This window comes from Lagenorhynchus albirostris, chromosome X, assembly GCF_949774975.1.
Source record: "Lagenorhynchus albirostris chromosome X, mLagAlb1.1, whole genome shotgun sequence".
NCBI lineage: Eukaryota > Metazoa > Chordata > Mammalia > Artiodactyla > Delphinidae > Lagenorhynchus > Lagenorhynchus albirostris.
In genome coordinates, this window is record NC_083116.1 from 35,521,702 (window position 1) to 35,540,663 (window position 18,962).

Genomic DNA, 18,962 nt, shown 5'->3' on the forward strand with positions numbered 1-18,962 from the left:
TTGGAAATACTTGAAAGTACTATGTGGTAACTACAATGGAAAGTTAGGCATAAAAATAGATTTTATTCTTGGCTCTAAGAATTTAAAGAAATTGATAGTGCAAGGTTGGTAAAAGATTTAAAAGAGGTTCTACATAACAGATATATTTCTGCTTAAACCTAGCATCTTGGGCAAAATACATACCGATTCTGAGCAGAAAAGGAAACCGATGTTGAGTAAATGAGGAAAAGGGCCCAAATCCTTAAATACTGGATTACGAATGAACCTAAAGGGAGGGATGAGAGGTGACTCTTGTCTTCTATTTTAATATAGTTCTTTATTTTAATTATAACAATATCAGATATTACTTTTGTAATAGAAAAAGATTTTAAAGGCAAAAAAAGATAACACAGGAATCAGGGGAAAAACTTAACTATTTTCTTTTTTTACAAAGGCTGTTACTTTCTGCTAGCAAGTTAGGCCCTCAGGAGGAGTAACTTATAAAAAGGCATGACTACTGTTGTTAACTGCTGAATGAGAAAATGGGTTAGATTCACCTAAGTTTCACCTGCTTCCATAAAAATTCCATTTCTGCATATTCCATTGGCCAAAACCTATTTTCAAAACAAGTTAGGTGACTCTCATTTTATGGCAAGTGGTATAATAGTCAACCGTCACTGGACCAGGAGTCGGGGATCTAAATTCTAGGCCAGCCTTGCTTTGTAATTAGTAGTGGGGCAAGTTTGTGGAGGTCAGTTAACCTCTCTAAACTTCTGCCTTCCTCTGCAAAATGGATAAACCTTGCCCCCATCACAGGAGGTTTGAAGAAGGTGATTGATATGAAAGTACATTGAACGCTGGTAACACCCCTACAACTACCATCAAACACATCATCTCACTAGGAATATACGTATTAGCAGGGTGACTGTGTTTGCTGGAGAATTAAGTAATCTGTCACTTCTTAAACCCAGCTCTTCCATGCTATGAATGATGTCCTTGCAAATATAACTACCAAGAAAGGAGATTAAACTGGGCTATCTTAAACATTCACTGCTCTTACGTCTCTCATTATATTAGCAAATGCCAGAAGTATATAGTTGGGAAGGCCCATGGTGGAAGGTTCCTTCACCTGCCTTCAGGTAGAACCTGCTAAAGTCATGAGACACCCCCCCCATAAAGAACCTAGAAAATTTCACCCTTGGTAATTCATAATATTTAATCGGCATATCTGGAATTTCTTTATGGCTAGTTCCATTCCCTCTGGTGGAACAGTAAGCCCATTTCCTCCTGTCAGGTCTTCAGTGGCTATGAAAAACAATATATGCTCTCCATAAACCAGCAGTCTTTAATGTATAGATAAAAACACAAAGTGGTACCCAATTCCGCAAGAGTAGCTACAAGCCCAATTCAGAGGTTGGGTGTTCCATGAGGATGACAGGGAAAAGGAAATGATGGTCCCATGTGAGCCCTTTTAGTGACTCCCACTCACATACAAGCAGACAGCCATCACCTTCAGTGGTATCATCTTCAAAAACTTTCAGCAAAAGTGATCATTCTGGCAAATCATTATGAACTTGACTCTTACCTATCTTCTTCCAGGCAACACACACCGGTTCCAACTCTCATTTACACCCAATTCACACATGCAACAATTTCAATGGAAAATGTTGGAAAACAAAAGGCAAATATGAGGCCATGTCCTCAACTGGACACTTCTGATCATGTGGATAATGATATAGGGCAAAAATACGTTTGAAAGGGGTGGAGGAGGCCTCATTTGTTTTGAGGAAAGCAACTTCATATCCCTTAGCTGGTGTCCAATTCACTCTCTTTGCAACCCTTCATCTTAATGTTTGATACATCTCTCTTGTCTTCCTCTCTTCTCATCCATTTCCTGTACCTTCTCCATCTCCTAATCTCCTTCTCATACACTACTTCCTCTCTCAATCTATTTCTCCCCATTGCTTCTCTCCTTTCATCTATTTATCTCCTAATCCCACATTCCATACTTTTCTTGAATTTGTCTGCTGGTTCTACTGGGCCACCATATTTGTGCCCAGTTTCCCTGTTTACGGGCCTTGAAGTAGAAACACGGGTCCTAGTAGATAGAGTGCATCCTTACCCCACCTTCTTCCCATTTCAAACACAGAGGACTTCTAGGAGTAAAGGAGTAGTACAGGGGGCTCTTCTCCGGGGCAGAGCACTGACCATGGAGGACAAGCAAGATGCCGTGCCCTTTCGCTCCCCAAAGGGCAAGGCAGTGACCTCCAAAGAGCACTCTTTGCTGAGCTGTATGGTCTACATTTGAAGAACCAAGAGGAATGTAAACACCATTCAGGATGTAGTGGTCTCTGACATCTGACTTTCTGCTAACAGAACCCTCAATTAATTGAGACTCCCACTCATAGTTAGTGCAAGGAAAATAACCTTGAGCTACTGCAAGATCCCGAAGGGTCTTCAGCATCACCGAAGAAAGACTGCGTACTGTTCAGTCTAGTTATCACACTAAGTATTTTTTATTGTGCATTAATTAGATGAAAGTTAATAACGTGTATTGACCGAAACATTTGAGTAACAAGACCATAAAGGATAACTGAGTCTTCTTTAATATAATTGTTGCACAGTAATGCTTCCTGCTGTGTAGTGTATATAGAAGATAACATACTCTAGGAGTTATCACAATAATGTGTATGCAATACAATAACAAAACTATACGGCACTTTAAGAACTTTTTCTTCAGTAAAATTTAAAAAAAAAAGAACTTTTTCACATATATGAACACACTCAGTTTAGAACCTCAAGCTTCTAAAGTAAGCAACATGTAAGCCAATAAAGTACACATACCAAATGAGAATCTAACCACATCTCTCTTGTCAAGAATATTTTCTTGCCATCATTTCTTTCCAAAAAGACATGAAAAAACGTTTTCTTTCTTTCTGAGTGGCAATAAAAAGTCCCCTCTTCTGAAATTCGGATATGTTTCAAAGTGCACTGCCATCTTCTTAAGGGAAAATGAAAGCCACTGCTGGCTTTTGGATGCTAGGAACATAGTTTACCACCTATCCCTTTGTCTTGTTTCAAGGCAGTGTGACAGAGTAGCACAAGCATAGGGTTTGGAGTCAGAGACACCTGGGAGATTTCTGGCGTCTATCATTTGCTATGTGACCCTAGAGGCTGTCTACTTAAACGCTTTGAGCTTAAATGGCCTCATCTGTAAAAAGGGGTTAATACAGAGTAGTTGTAAGGATGTAAAGATTCAATACACATAAAGTGCCCGTCACACAGCTTGGCACGTAGGAACTAATGGGTAAATGACAGATCACTTCCTATTCGTCTTGAGTTGATTTAGCCAACTATCCCCTCGTACGCCTCCAGGAAGGGGGGCCTTCACTTCCATTTGCAGGCTCACCAGCTCCCAAATCTCTCGATTTCCCACAAACAAAATGCACATGAACTGTGCTCACTAAAGACACAGCCCTTCATACAGCATTGCATGCCCCCTGAAGCACACCTAATGCTCTAGTACAGCACAAGACAAAGACGCATAAGCACGCTTCAGAAGACAACAGACGTCACATAGGACACGTCACCTCCAAAGGCAGCCTCACCTGCTTCTTTCCCACATGTTCTTCCAAGCTTCCAGTCCTTAACATTGATTATTTTTAGAGGTACTACGCCATTTTCAGAGTCCTGGCTGATTCATTTGCCTCATTGCCTTTGTCTTATTGTTTTATTTATTCATGTATTTTTTCATGTATTTATTTACCCATCCATGTATTCATTCCCCACCTTGTTCCAAAATAGATATAAGACGGCTTACAAGAATACACAAAATACAGTATGATAGCAGCAGAAATCCGAAGTCGATATAGTGAAAGGAAAAAAAAAATAGAACAAAGATAGGCACATAAAACGGAGCCTGGAAGAAAGCTATACAAAGTGCATACATACCATAGAGGCCCGTTACAAGTGCTAGGCAGGGGCCATACATCTGGCTCCACGCTTTCTAGTGGCCAACAAAAGAGAAACCTGATCAGTCTCACACTTCACAGGGTCCATAAAGGAACATCAAGCCACTTGTTCAGGATGTCCTTTTCCTGGTCTAAATCCTGAAAACTTTTGTAAGGTGAAGCATCATAATTTCGTGGCAAACTGTCCCTCTTACTTTGCTCTAACACCAAGATTCAGCTCCTGGAAAGGCCTCCAACCAAGACAGGTCCTCCATCTGGAAATTACTTTTACTACTTGTTTTTCTTCTACCTGTCTCTTGAAGTTCCATTTGGTCAATGAAATGTAGCTATTAAAGAGACCCCTTAAAACAAACAAAAACCTCTGCTGTCACCAAAGCAAGTATTTTCATTTAACTAAGGAAATAGACAATGTGACATTATTTATGACAAAAATTTGGATAGGATCCCAAATAATGAACAAAATAAATGGTTAAGTAAACCACGATGCTACTATATGATGAAATGTTATATACCGTCAAAACTTATATTTATGAAAGCTTTTTTAAAATATAGGGAAGTGTTCACGATAAAATGTTGAGTGAAAAAGCAGGATATAAAACTGTATACGTTATGATTTTTAACTATATAAAAAAGTATATGTATATATAGCCATTAAAAAAAGGCTGGAAATGAAGCCAGTAAAATATTAACATTGTTTCTGAGATTTGTGAATATGGGTGATTTTTACTGGTTCTATACTCTTGTCTTTATTTTCCAAGTTTTTAATCATTGATGAACAATTTCTCTATGATGAGAAGAAGAACTGGGCGGAAAAACACCAACCCAGTTAGTTATCCCTGGCTTGTGAAATTATGGGTAATTTTAACTTTTTTTTTTTTTTTTTTGTGGTACGCGGGCCTCTCACTGTCGTGGCCTCTCCCGTTGCGGAGCACAGGCTCCGGACGCGCAGGCCCAGCGGCCATGGCTCACGGGCCCAGCTGCTCCGCGGCATGTGGGATCTTCCCGGACCGGGGCACGAACCCGTGTCCCCTGCATCGGCAGGCGGACTCTCAACCACTGCGCCACCAGGGAAGCCCTTAACTTTCTTTTTAAAATTTTCTGTAACTGACATATAAATTCTAGTTAGGGACAAAGTTACTTAAAAAAAAGAAAAAAGGATTCTGAAACCTAGTTTTTTAGTTGTTTGTTTGTAAGTTCCAGAATGATACAGATGTAATAACACCTCACAATTATTTAGCACTTTTTAATTTCACTTTTAATAGCACTCTGACATTTAGAATTACATTTGATTAGCAAAAATATTTTGCTAGGGAGGCCAGGTCTTATTATTTTCATTTAACAGGTGATGAAACTGAGGATCAAAAAAACTAAGTGATTAGCACAAAGTCACAATAATCAGTGGCAGAGCTGGACTTGAAAGCAGGTTTCCAGAACCCAAGTAAGTCCAGTGCTCTTTCCATTCATTCAAGACTGACTGTGGTATAATCCAAGTAATCACCAAGAGGTAGAAACACAGAAATCGTAACCCTTCTTTACCTATGAAGATCAAGTTCCTGAATGACCCCCCCACCTAGGTAGGAGAGTTCAGCTGAGGAAGTTATAATTTTAGGAGGTGAAATAAAGGGCAGGGGAACTGAGGTCACGTAAACTTTTGAACGCCCTCATAAATATTTTTTTGCACAGTAAAACAATAACAGTACATTACATAAAAAGAATAACGAGAGTTTACATAGCTTAAATTAGTAAACGTGATAGGCTCTGTAGAGTTTCCATTTAGATCTTGAGACGGTTTCCAGAGGTGATGAGGATGTATCACTCATTACGGCAGTGGAAAATGGGGGTGACAGTGAAGCAATGAACAGAGGTGGACTGTCAGTCCAAATCATGGATCTTCGTGCTCTCAGAGTCTTCATCAAAGTCCAGTCCTGAGATTATAACAACTTACTTGGGGCTTTAGCCCTACCAAGCAAGTGAAGTTAAGTGGCATGACTTAATGACTTTGGCTCTTCTGAAGATGCTGTCTTCTCAAGTCTTTTCTGAAGACAGCTTGGCACTTCTGTATAGAGCTCAAATGAAACCATTTAAGTTTGTCTGAAGGCAGCTTATCTGCTGTCTGACACAGATACTTAAATGGCAAGACTCGATGATTTAGGCTCCTCTGAGGTTGCTTTCTTCCGAACATGGTGTTGTAGAAAGACTCCACCTCTTTACGGAGTTCAGTTAAATCGTTCAAGTTTTGTACGATGGCAGCTTATCAGCTGTCCAGCAATGGTATTAAACGGTACCATCTGATGATTTAAGTTCTGCCGAAGATGGTTTCTGTCCAATGTGATTTCTTTTGCAAGGCGTAATGTCACCTCTTTACTGAGTTCTGCCAAATCACTCAAGCTTTGAACACGTAAGATTTGACATGTAAAGGTACCCATTTTTCCATTACTTTCTTGGGGAGGATTTCATCTTGTTCTTAAAATTTTTCTCCTGTTGCTTGTAACTGTATTTGTCTGCAGTGCCGTAGCTTCCTAATTATCTTTATCATCACTTATGATAATCACCTCTGCAGTCCCAGGAGCTTCCTGAGTCATCCTCCAGCCCAGCACATCACGTGAACCAGCATCAACCAGTTCAGATTCAACTTCGGCCAATGACGGCTCCTGTGCCAAATGTTCACCCTCACCTACAGGTTCTGTTTCATCCAAAGACTTTTTGTCTTCAGGAGAAATCACTGAAAGATATTTCACCATCTCTAGCCACATCTTCTCCCCGATCACATGAATGACAGGCTCTGTTAAACTATCTAATGCCTATTTTATGACGAATACAGCATTGGTGATGGTGTAGGAATCCCATGCACTAGGATCTTCAGACAGATGAACCTTTGTGAGATTCTGAACCACAAAGTTATACATTAGTTTGGCCTAAGTCTTCCTGAATGGCTGGATCAAACACCGATCTAAGGGCTCCAGGACCTGAAACAAGCAACTGGTTCTAAAGACAACCTTAACACCAGGATGCACATTGGCAAATGCATCTGCGGCACCAAGAGGACAGTGAAGAATCAGTAGGGCTTTGAATTCAAGACTTTTTTTCTTGTAAGTAGTCTTGAGCTTCCGCAAGAAAGCACTGTTCAAACAATTCCTAAGGAGAGAGGGAGTCACCCAGGCTTTTCTCTTTGCACGCCAGTATACTGGCAACTTAGCTCGGATTCTCCTCTGAGAAGACATGGGCCTAGTTTTCTGTAGAGTGGTAATGGTTTCACTATGAGGTCACCTGAAGTATTAGCACAAAACAGAAACACCAGCCTCTCTGTTTTGGCTGACCTCATGTCAGAATCAGCTGGCTCGTGTTCTTCAAAAGGGCAGATGGGATTGTTCAAGGGCTTCCAAAGCATGGCGGTCTCGACAGCACCAAAGACTCGTGCAGGTACATAATCCCCCCTTCAGTCGCTTTCTACAGTTGTGGCAGATACAACACGGGAGCTGCAGGATCAGGTGACTTGGTCTCCGGGTCATGGTGCACCATACATTTCTCAACCCTTGCTCCTGGCAATACTTTTTCTCGGGACCCACTTCGGTATCTGAAAACATGTCTTCGAAAATTCTTCTTGCATGATGGCAGGTCCCTTGCATGGAAAGTGTTTTCTTATTCCTTTGCTTGTCTTCAATCCAGAGGTTTAACGTCATTTCCATCTTTTCCATCCTTGGGTCACGAGGGATAAAGCATCTCTTAAGTGACACAGGTCTACAAGAGGTGATACTGGCCCTAATAAGAGTTTCAGCTTTCCTTACGGTACGAATTCTTTAATACCATATAAACGACCTACAAAGCTATCTGTTTTACCTTTGAGAAGATCAAGAGCGTCCCTTTTCTCTTCAAGAGACATCACCCCTCTTACCCTTTAGCAACCCTCTCTGGTGCCAGAGTCCTTGTACTTGGCTTTACGCTCTTCCGCCGCAATAGTCACGTTTATAGAAGCCATGTTTAAGCTTTATGCTAATTAATGCAACCTGACAATTACTTACTAGAGATTTTATATCTCCCAATGTTACAAAGTGTCAGCGTATGACATTTAAGGACCAAATGGTATTATGAACAACACAAGGATAAATGATAGTATATTGTTGGGATACTCGGTGCAAAAAGGGCTGATTGTGTAGGGGGTGACTGTCAGAAGAATGGGAGAGGAAACAAATAGCTCAGAAGTTTCTTCCCACCTTGTGCTATAGTCAGAGAGACAATAACGGGGCACTTGGACTGACTTCCGTATACTCAATTCAAAATTTTCATGGCTGTCAAAAAGGTATACAGAAGTAAATCCACCTATACTCAAATTCCCAATAAGGGCTACTTGCAGTTAGGAAGGGATTTACTATAAATTCTCCTGTAAGTTATCAGAAAGAAAGTCACTATTCATATATTTAAGACAGTACTGTTGCTATGATTTCCCTTGGCTTACCACTATGAATTCGAGGCTATGTGAAAGGCAAACACAGCATAAGTGTATTTTCTGTAAACCCACAGTAAGTCAATCAAACATCATCCTCTGACAAAATGCAACCTCCGAAGGTGTAGGTGTAAAGGTCAGGCAGGCCCTGAACAGCCCACGCTCAAGAAATGACTACTCGAGAAAGAAAGTGACAATGAAAGAATAAACTAGCCCCTTTTCAATGCCCGGTCACTGATACTTTACTTTTATCCCCTCCTCCTGGGAAGATAGAGCGAAGCCTGGCTTTCTTATTCTTCTCTTCAGGGGCCATGGGAAGTGGTTTGGAGCTGTGGTTGAGTGCCGAAGAATCCCGGTTGTTACTATTCATCCTCAGTGGGGGAGCTGGGGGTTTCTCTTCATTATCCAGACCGTCAGACATTTTCAGTTACAACTGATTGCACAGCTCCTAAAGACGAGGAGGAGAAAACAGGAGTTAAGGGAGGTCTAAAAGACAAAGTGGTAAATCCGGGGAGTCTAACATCTTAGAAACAAAAGCATTCATCTCACGTCATCTCAGGTTTGGCACTGACCATTTTGAGGGGTTTCTTTTCTAGAGGGAAGGGAGCTGCCTGCCTAAAACCCAACGATGCCATTTCCCAAAGAGGAAAGCGAAGGCAATAATGAATGGCTTTTCAATATGTAGACACAAACACCTAAGGTCCCTTGCTTTTCCCCCGGTGACACTCTATTTTCTGCTGTCCACTCAGTCTTTTAATGAACAGTTTCCAATCTTTCTTCTTTAAAAATTCTATCCTCATGATTGTGGTCAGGTAGCACAACTTCCCTGGAGTCTGGAATTGACACAGGCCTGGCTGTTGATACATAATGGCCCACAACAGTCATCTGTTAGTTGCTTTGACACTGGGATGCCTTTGGCGCCTGATTCTTACCTGTGTACACCTGATCAACAAAACACACCCTACTGTTTTATGAGAAAGAACTGAGAAACAATCTAGTAAACCTGGTAGTTTCAGCAGAGTTGGGGGGGACTGCTAGGGGAAGAAATGCCCCATCTGCGAGGAGCAGGCAGAAGATAAAGCAGAGCCCAGTGCCACCATGAGCAAAGAGGAGTTCCAAGGAGAGGACTGCTTCGTGAGGAGACACCATAACCTTCCTCCTTGTCATATTTTATGTCCTGGAACAGGGAACAAGGGAGTTGACAGGGGTAACAGGGTGGTAAGAACCAGTCTCGTTTTAACAACTTATCTGCTCTTAATTTCATTCTTCTTTAGTATCTTGTGCTGAGGGTTCAATACATTCAGGTTTCATGCCACTGGAGGGTTAAGTGAACTAGAAAAGCACAGACTCCACAAGGAAATGTTTCTGCTTCCAGCTGTCTTCCCATTCTCATTCAATCCTTGCATTAGGGCCCTGACACTTGCCATGCATGTCACGCATGAAGAGTACCTTCTAGGGGAGACAGGGCAAGGGAGGGAGGGATGGAGTGGGAGTTGGGGATCAGCAGATGCCAACTATTGTACATGGAGTGGATAAACAACAAGGTCCTACTGTAGAGCACAGGGAACTATATTCAATAGCCTGTGATAACCCATCATGGATAAAGAGTATGAAAGAGAACGTATATATACGTATCACTGAATCACTCTGCTGTATAGCAGAGATGAACACATTGTGCAAATCAACTATACTTCAATATAAAAGAAAAAGGGTACCTTCCAAGTGAATCTCCAGTTCGAATACAAGGAAAATCAAATCCCACTGCAACAAAATCTCTGTAATTCCATCAAGTATTAACTGGCACTAATTTAGGAGTGTATGAGCTCTCCATACACAACTTGGCATATCACTTTATTCCAGTAACATTTACTATTAACCAACCTAAGTACAACAACCACAAAAACAGGGGTCTCCTCGTTACCTGCTACAGTGAGAAATAAGCTACCTTAACTCTTTTCAGCCCTTCAGTGGTTACAATGTGTTTATTACTTTCAGTAATGAATTCTAAGTTACATTATGTTATGTGGAAATTTTTACTGTTTTAAATTTTCTCAAATATATAGAGCCTGTACGTATTCAAAAATAGCTGAGTGTCAATTAAGTTTCCCCATCTGCACAGGTGACTGCCAACTAACAATGATTGGTTTGACCTTGGTTTGGACAAGAGATCTCTTTTCCTTTGCCTAAGTGTCATGCCTTGCATTATCTTAATTAAGACCAAATCTGTATTTTTTTTTCAGGAATCATGACAGTGAAATTATCAGTAGTAAATGTTTTGTCACCACCAGTTTGATTAAGTCTCATATTTTCCTATATGGGTGAAACTACAGCACAAGGTAAAATGAAAACCTAACTGTGCTGTCAAGGATCAATTATATTCATAGATACTGCTGGTAAATATATGAAATCAGTGCTAATGGGTCTACATTCCCTTTCACATTTTGATTTTGGTCCTTCTAAATTCATTCTTTCTCCAGAAGAAAAGTGAGTTTAAGACTGACTTCACCAGTGGTATTCTGTATCAGACGGGTTCTTGGTTTTAATTTAGCCACTACAAAGAATTTGCCACCAGAATAAAAGCACTATATATTTCTTTCGTGTGTGTGGTACGCGGGCCTCTCACTGTTGTGGCCTCTCCCGCTGCGGAGCACAGGCTCCGGACGCGCAGGCTCAGCGGCCATGGCTCACGGGCCCAGCTGCTCCTTGGCATGTGGGATCTTCCCGGACCGGGGCACGAACCCGTGTCCCCTGCATCGGCAGGTGGACCCTCAACCACTGCGCCACCAGGGAAGCCCAAAAGCACTAATTTTTTCTCTGTGTGTGCTTTGTCTGTTTTACTTTTCTGGGTTCAAAAATAATGCCTGAATATGTGGTGATTATTAACTAAAGCTCAACATACAGAATCTAGGTTGGTAAAAATAATGAAGTCTGAAGGTTATTGCAAAAGAACTGAGGATTCTAGGTAATACCTAGAAAATAGTGAAAAATGTGTCTCAGGAAGAGAAAGCCACCACATTCTGGATGATACCTATTTTCTGAGGACATGTTAGTTAACTTGAGATGACAGAAGTCAGAGAAACATACATACCCTCTTTAACATGATATACAAAGTTGACCTTACACAATAAGGCAAACAGGAGTCTGAGCCAGTCAGGGTTCTAGTGCACCTCCGTAATCCAAAATACTAGTCTCCTTTGTTCTGGATAATCAGGTGTGGGTAACAGTGGCCTTTTTTCTTCCTAAATATTCTCTCTGGGTGGAGACTCAAAAGGTAGATGCCCTGTTTCTTTTCAGGTCGGGAAACAAGGGCTACTTGGGATATAAAATTCACACTATACTCTCCTATAGTAGACTAGAAATCCCTGCCCAGAATTTGAATACCACACACTTGCTGCGGTCCGTATCACAGGCATTCTGCAAGGGACCCAGCTTAGATGGCCCACCTTTCTACTGCCCAGCAAACTGGAATTGGTTTAATTCCATTCAACTTATCAGGGGATTATAAGAGGGGCTGGAATAAACCTCTTTTACAGAGATGTTAATGAAATTGAAGAATCTTTATCTACTTCCACAATAGGAACATGAAGCAAATAATCACGCCGTTTACCTAGACATTTCAGATTTGCTTTTGCTCAGATTATCCTGCTATTACGTCAGTTCTTCATGACTCTTTACAAGGCAAAACCAATCTTCATCTTCTTCTCACGATTCCAGATAATTCTGAGCTGGTGACAAAGGAATAGGGCTGGAGACTCTTGTTATCTCTAACTCACCTTCAAAGCAAGTGCCTCAAAGCACACTTTTCGGTGACCGATGGAGAAAGGGTAGGGCCCTGTAAGGAAGCCTTGCTGTTAATGTATTTGCTTCCCAAGTGGGAGGTGTCTCCGACTATTCCACAAACGTAGGAGAAAAAGGGGGATTCTATTCTGTTATGTTTGTAAACAATGCCGATTTACTAAGCCACGTCCCTCCCCTGAGACAGCTTTCTACAAAGGATACTATTAATGGACTGCTGGTTCAATCTGCCTATGAGGTCATTATTTCCAAGATCATGAAAGAGACTATTTTGTTTGGGGCGGCTGTAGGCTCTATTTCAAGAATTGTACAAAAGTGCCATTATTCTCCAGGAACCCAATCGAAAAACTGTTGATCTTTAAAGTTTAACTGTTGTCGTTCGCTTCTGCAACACAGCAGAAACTTGCAAGTGCAGGTCACGCTGGATCCAGCCACAGGCCATTTCATTGCACTTTTAGAATGTGGCTCTTAGCACTGAGGAGGAATCTGAATGGACAACCAGCAACAGTTTGTATCTGTTCACAAATTGCTTTCAGACTTGGCTACTAGGTTTTTCAGAGAGAATTCAAATGGCTTTTGTGGACAGTGTACTTTTTGTCCAGCCCTTGGGACTGAATATGGCTTACCGATGCTCTGTAATTACAATTGAAATTCATCAGCGGTAAGAAATGAGCCTCTTGTCTCATGATAACCAAGAAGCCAGAACACCCCTCTTTCAGAGTACTAAGAAAGATTAATTCTCTATTTCCTCCCCTCCTTATCTCCCTTTTCTCTCGCTCTCTTCTCTACTCCCCACTTTCACCCCCCAAGCGCAAGGGCAGGCACGCACACACAGGTGCATACACACACACACACACACCTTCACTGAGTTGCCTTTTGACACAGAGATTTGCTGCAAAGTACTTCAGAGGAAAACTTTTATCAAGGTGCATGGCAACTTTAGATGAAATGATTAGGCATTATATAAATAATTGTCATTATTCTCTCATTCTTCCAAAATGTATTCTCTTAATGTGGTGACAAACTAAACCCTCAGAGAATGTTCAGTAGGTTACAAAAGAAAGCCGCCAGCCTGCATGTTCCAGGAGTCAAGGGGAAAGACAGGTGCTCAAGTATACTCTAGCTAATGTGGCCAAAATTCATATCATGGCATATGTGTTGAACTGGATACAGTCAAAAATGCCAATTGTGCCCATTTGCCACAGATGCTCTACCCAGGTGTGTGAAGGGTGAGACTCCAGAAATACTGGCCCTACAACTTGCAAAGATCATCTATTAAGCCATTAGCAACTGCACTAAATATTTTCGTCAGATCTGGTACCATCAGAGACAGCCCATATGTCTGTATTATTCTGTCTGCTTTCAAAAATCTAAATAACTGTTTATTTGCATATTTTCCCAATGAGAGACAAACTAATAATGGTCTCCTTTCAAAAACAAAAGCCCAGGCCGGCAGATGCACAGCCATGACCTAATAAACCCAGAGGTAAAGCTCCCAGACCACCAACCACACAACGCCATTACTATAAATTGGTGAGCACATCAATATCGCTTATCTCCCTGTCATATCAAACTAGAGGATCTAACACAGGAATGAGATATAGCCCAGGGGAAATTTCCAGGGTGAACTTCCTAATGTTTCTGAGATACCTACATAAAGAACAGGGTTGGCTGCAAGACACCTAGAGCTGATGAGATGACAGCTAAACTGACAAGAGCACACATGAAATAAGACTGATTTTAGGATCTCAAAAATGTAGTAAACAGGTCAAAGAACTCTCACTATGTTTAGACATTAACAGAACATGAGAGCGTTTCAAATTTCTAGAATTGGGTAAATCTTTTTAACAAGAATTAGCTCTATAGATCAAGAAAGAGTGAACTTTAAATGACAGCTTCCAGACTTGGAGCTATTAAGTAAACATAGATTTAAAGTCAGCCAATGTCTCCTTAGACAATGATATCAACACTGGACTGTTCTTCGTATTTCACGATGAGGTTACTGCTTTTACTATAAGAATGACGTATACACTGAATTATACTTTGGTGGTGGGAAAAAGGATCCAAGAGTGACTTGCTGGCTCTTTCTTGGGCTTCCTTGTAAACAGAAGCAGACATTTTCAAGATGGCTAGCTGAGCTTCCTGGGATAAACTGTGATGGGGAAACAAATGATGCTTTGCTAACTATCCTATGCTGATACTAAACCCACTTTATCTTGGACACATTCTTAGCAACTGAACCAACCAGCCAGACACTTATGACTGACAGTGTAAGAAGATGTAGTGAACTGTTTTCAATTGCCAAAAAAAGAAAAAGAAAAAAAGAAACAAATCATCTAGCCTTCTACAAAGGGGACAATGTATTATCATTTGAAAGAATGTTTATACCTTGCTTTACGTTTTTACAGCAACTTGTATCTGAAGATTTCTAGCAACTTTTCAGACATTATTTCCCATAATATGCTAAGATGCCAAAGAAGAGAGAAAGGGCTCATTTTATAGGGAGGAGAATGAGCCAGGTCTGGGTCCCTCAGCAGCCCTAAACCCACACTCCCATTCCCAGACAAGGTGGAGGAGAGCCCGACCCCTAACAATAGTCAGCCAGATGGGCCCAACTTAGCATTGCCACCATCTTGTCTCAAATTGCACACAGTCATGAAACATGTCATTCCCCTCACTAGATCATAAGCTCCTTGAGGGTAAGAACCCCTCAGTCATAACTATAATGCTTTCAAACTGCCTAGTACAGTGCCTTGTTCCCAGGAGGCATTAAATACACATGTGAGGGAATGAAATGGAACTCTGTAAGTTCTATGCCTTTGTTGAAGCTCTGAGTAAGTTTTTCATGGTGTTGAATAAGCCTATATGCCTACTCCAAGCAGGTCTGAGCTAAGAAGGCGTTTGGAAATTTTGGCACTAGTCTAACTGCCAAGCAATTGGGCATCACGTAGACGCCAGCTACCCTCGGATTACCGACACCTCATTTTTTACTATATGACTTCATAATGTCCAGGAGCTTATTTGAGCTCTTGCTCTTATCTGAGCCGGACACCAACATGTGAAGAAGGGAGCACCATCCCCATCTTCCATGTGAGGAATTAACAAGGCATAGAGGTTAAGCGACTTCCCCAGGGTCACAAAATAATTGAAAGAACTGAGACCAGAATCTCGAACTCTCCTCAATTCCCCTCCCATGACACCATTACAATATGGATTCAAGTAAACCCACAAACACACACACATTCTCTCTCTTCATATGTGCACTTTCATCCTCCCCGAATATTCATATGACAGTTCTAGCTTTTTCATTTCAACCCACTTCAGGCTGGTACTTACCGATTTCAACTGCTTGTCTCATCCAAAGACCCAAGGCTAGGAGATTTACTGACAGAACTCCAAGAGGATTCGTTGGCCGGTAGGACCAATTCTTAGATGGCCTTGTTTTGGGGCTTGTCTGTTCTGGGGCACTCACCAAGGGAACTCTGCTATCAGAGACAGGGGTGTGCTGTTTCAGAAAGCCTGGCCTGGGAGATACCATTACAGCGTGTGATGGAGGGAAGCCATTTCAAAGATCATTTGATCAGGAGTTGCTGAGCTACTTGTTAGGCAGATTTGCAAAAGCAGCCGGACAAGTAAGGGAGGCACTAGCTCTTTTTACAGCCGCCTCATTTCAATCTTAGATCCTGCAAGAGATAGCTCACTACTGACACACATACAAGGCATGGTCACACAGAATACGTTCATGCTCTCTCTCACACACGCGAGCAAATGAGGTCGGTTCCGCTGTAGTCCTGTTCTCTGTTATGAGTGGCTTCCACTGTTTGTAGCAGGAACTTCACAGTAATGAAATCCAATAAGCCAGCATATTGTAGTTGCAAATTTCAATAATAGCTTGCAAATAAGGTAATCGATAGGTATACCCCAGCATCCAGACCTCATACACTGCATATATTATAGGGGGCAAATAGTTCCTATTCGAATGACTTCTTAAGCTTCTAAATGTATTGTGTATGCTGCGTGAGCCAATGCCAGGAAAATGCTAATAATCACCTGACCTGTGTTTGTATTTGCAAACTGATGCATTATCACAGGTTTCAGCTTTTCATTTCCAACACTGATGCTTCTAAGAAGAGAAAATAAGATGCATAAAGAACAGAGGTAGAAATTTTTGTAAGCGTTAAAGAAAATAAAAGATGCCTCAAATAAACGTGTGGAAAAAAGAAAAGGGAAGCAAAACCTAGTAATAGAACATTTCCTAGTTCTCAAAAGAGAATGTAGTATCCTTGGAAGCAGTCAGATGGAAAAAATTAGTTGCAGACTAGCAGCCCAAGTGAACAGGATATGGTAAACCAACATCTCGAGTCTCTGGGGTTCTAGCTGCTCGCTGTTACTATGCATGGGTGATAATTATACCCTTCCCTGATCCACTCCGGCAAAAGAGCCACAAATTCCCTCAAACTCAAGCCTAAAAATTCAATTCCCAAAGTTGCTAGGGCTTTTTGTATACCAGAGAGATGTCTGGACATCGTTTTCAAACATGCGCCTTATGGCTTATCGTCCTAGGAACTTGCTCTATTCTCAATGTTCTACACCCAAATCGGCCTTCTATGGGGAAGGTGCCCATTGAATATTTGAAGAGAAGAGTTACATGGGGTCAACTGAGATCTTAGCATTACATATTTCTAAACTAGGAATTTAGATCATTGTAGCAAAGCTCATATGCTACCCGCTCCCCGCAAATAAAAGACATCCTGCCAGAACTGGAGGTCAAAGAATTTGAGCTGGTGCAAAATGCAGCAGCTCTTCTTCAAGCTTTTGCCCCTTAACCTAAGTTTACAAAAGAGCTGAGCATGTGTCTCAGCATCTTATCTGGGGGCTATGGTTAAGGATGAGGAAATACTATCTATTAAAAACAAAGGGCTTCCCTCAAATGCTGAAGGAAGAACGGGACGTGACCAGGCCCAATGTCCATCTATCCCACTTCACAAATGGTAGGGGATAAACATCCAGCTGGCCATAGCCTTAGCTGCAGGAATTCCCCATCTCCTACCCCCACCTCTTACTGCCGCCAAAGAGGATTATTTTTGTCTTAAAAAAAGACTGTCCATGGGTCTAAGAAAAGATCGTAATCCACCCAATGAAATGCCTCTAGAAACCAGAAGCCCGAAGGATGACCTCACAGTCGAGCATGCTGGCTTCCCTATGGCTTTCCTGTACCAGGTAAGTTCTTCACTTACAAGCTGTCAGATCCACCCAGTGAGTCATTCTCCTTGCTGCCCGTTACTCAGCTGCTACTGTCCACTTCTATAAGACGTGGCTCATGACATGCAGCAGATCCCTCCTCCAGCACTCGATCAGCTATGCTGCCCCAGTGCTCACCCACACACACAAAGAGAAGGCTGCCAGGTACCTAAGTCTTTCTGGAGCCTGGAGAAGCCTCCAGGCTGAGAGCACAGGGTCCAGCCCCCACTTCAAAGGAAGGACATGATAGCCCGGTAGGAAAATTGCAGATAAAGCAGAAGTAGGGTTTGTTGCAAGGAACGCGAGTCAGCAGGCCTGAGTTCCCAATGACTCCTGTGGAGGTGGGACTGTGGCCTAGAACACATCTTGACAAACATTTGGGGGAAGAAAAAGGGAAGGAAAGTTGGGTGTTTATAATAAATATATATAACTCCATTATAATTCTGTATCAAGCAATGGTCATCTCAGAGTGTTCGTTCTCCTTTAAGATTGAGCCTAGGGTAATTCCCTGGTGGTCCAGTGGTTAAGACTCTGTGCTCTCACTGCAGAGGGCCCGGGGTTCAATCCCTGGTCAGGGAACTAAGATCCTACGAGCCGTGCAGTGTGGCAAAAAAAAAAAAAAAAAAAAAGATTGAGCCCAACACATTCCCTGCACTCACAATCATGGCAGCCAACCACCAGCAGGTTTGGTGGCCTTCTGCAGGTCTCCTAGACATGCCCTACACTCTTCTGGCCAGCTTAACTATGAGGGTCTATAATGAGGGTCTATATGAGGGTCTTCATGCACAGCTGTATAAAGAGAGGAAAAGAGAAGATCTTAGGTCAGCCTAACATTGCTTTTTATAGGAAAAGAAACCAGTTACATGCCTTCTTCTTGTGGCTTGTTGGCTGACTTTCATTTCAAAGAATCCTAAGACCAAAGCAGAGACCTACTCCCCTTTAACGGTAAGGCGCTGCGAGTAAAGAGATAAATAAACGCCCAGCTCTGAGGGACATTATAGACTTGAGCAGTGGGTTTCATCTCTGGCTGCATACTGTATATAAAATGTATATTAAATACACAGATAAAAATATAACTACAGAACCAGGGCACGTGTATTACAAATTGAAGGGTGCTACAAAACGAGGGACTGAAGAAGAAGGGAAGACTCTCCTTCACTGACTGCTATCCTATCGGATGAGAAATCAGTGCCAATAATCATTCCTCCCCATATAAGGAAAGTGTTTGATGTGGATGTTCCAAAGAACGTCACTGTCCTGCCTTTCATCTCCATGCCACCAACATTCGTATGTACCAGGTACTGTGTCAGGTACAGGGGGTATACAAAGAGAGGTGAATGAAGACCAGTCCCTGTCTTCAAAGAGCTCACAGTTAAATGAGGATGGTAGACAGGCATACCTGCAATAGGGAATACAACGGATGCACCCAGGTGGGCACAGAATGCTTTGGAAGGACACAGCAGAAAGGTAACTGAGGTTCTCAAAGAGATCAGAGATATAGTACTTCAGCAGGGCATTGAAGGATGAGTAGGAAA

At 41.8% G+C, this 18,962-nt stretch overlaps 1 protein-coding gene across 1 annotated transcript in view; it reads right to left on the reverse strand.

Moving 5' to 3' along the window:
- The window catches only part of PAK3 (p21 (RAC1) activated kinase 3), a 110,491-nt gene that overhangs the window by 81,210 nt on the left and 10,319 nt on the right, over positions 1-18,962 (reverse strand). The window contains exon 2 of the mRNA XM_060138073.1: positions 8,638-8,839. Within this exon, the coding sequence (XP_059994056.1) occupies positions 8,638-8,812 (175 nt within the window). The 5' untranslated portion in view covers positions 8,813-8,839. The remainder of the gene's footprint in view (positions 1-8,637; positions 8,840-18,962) is intronic.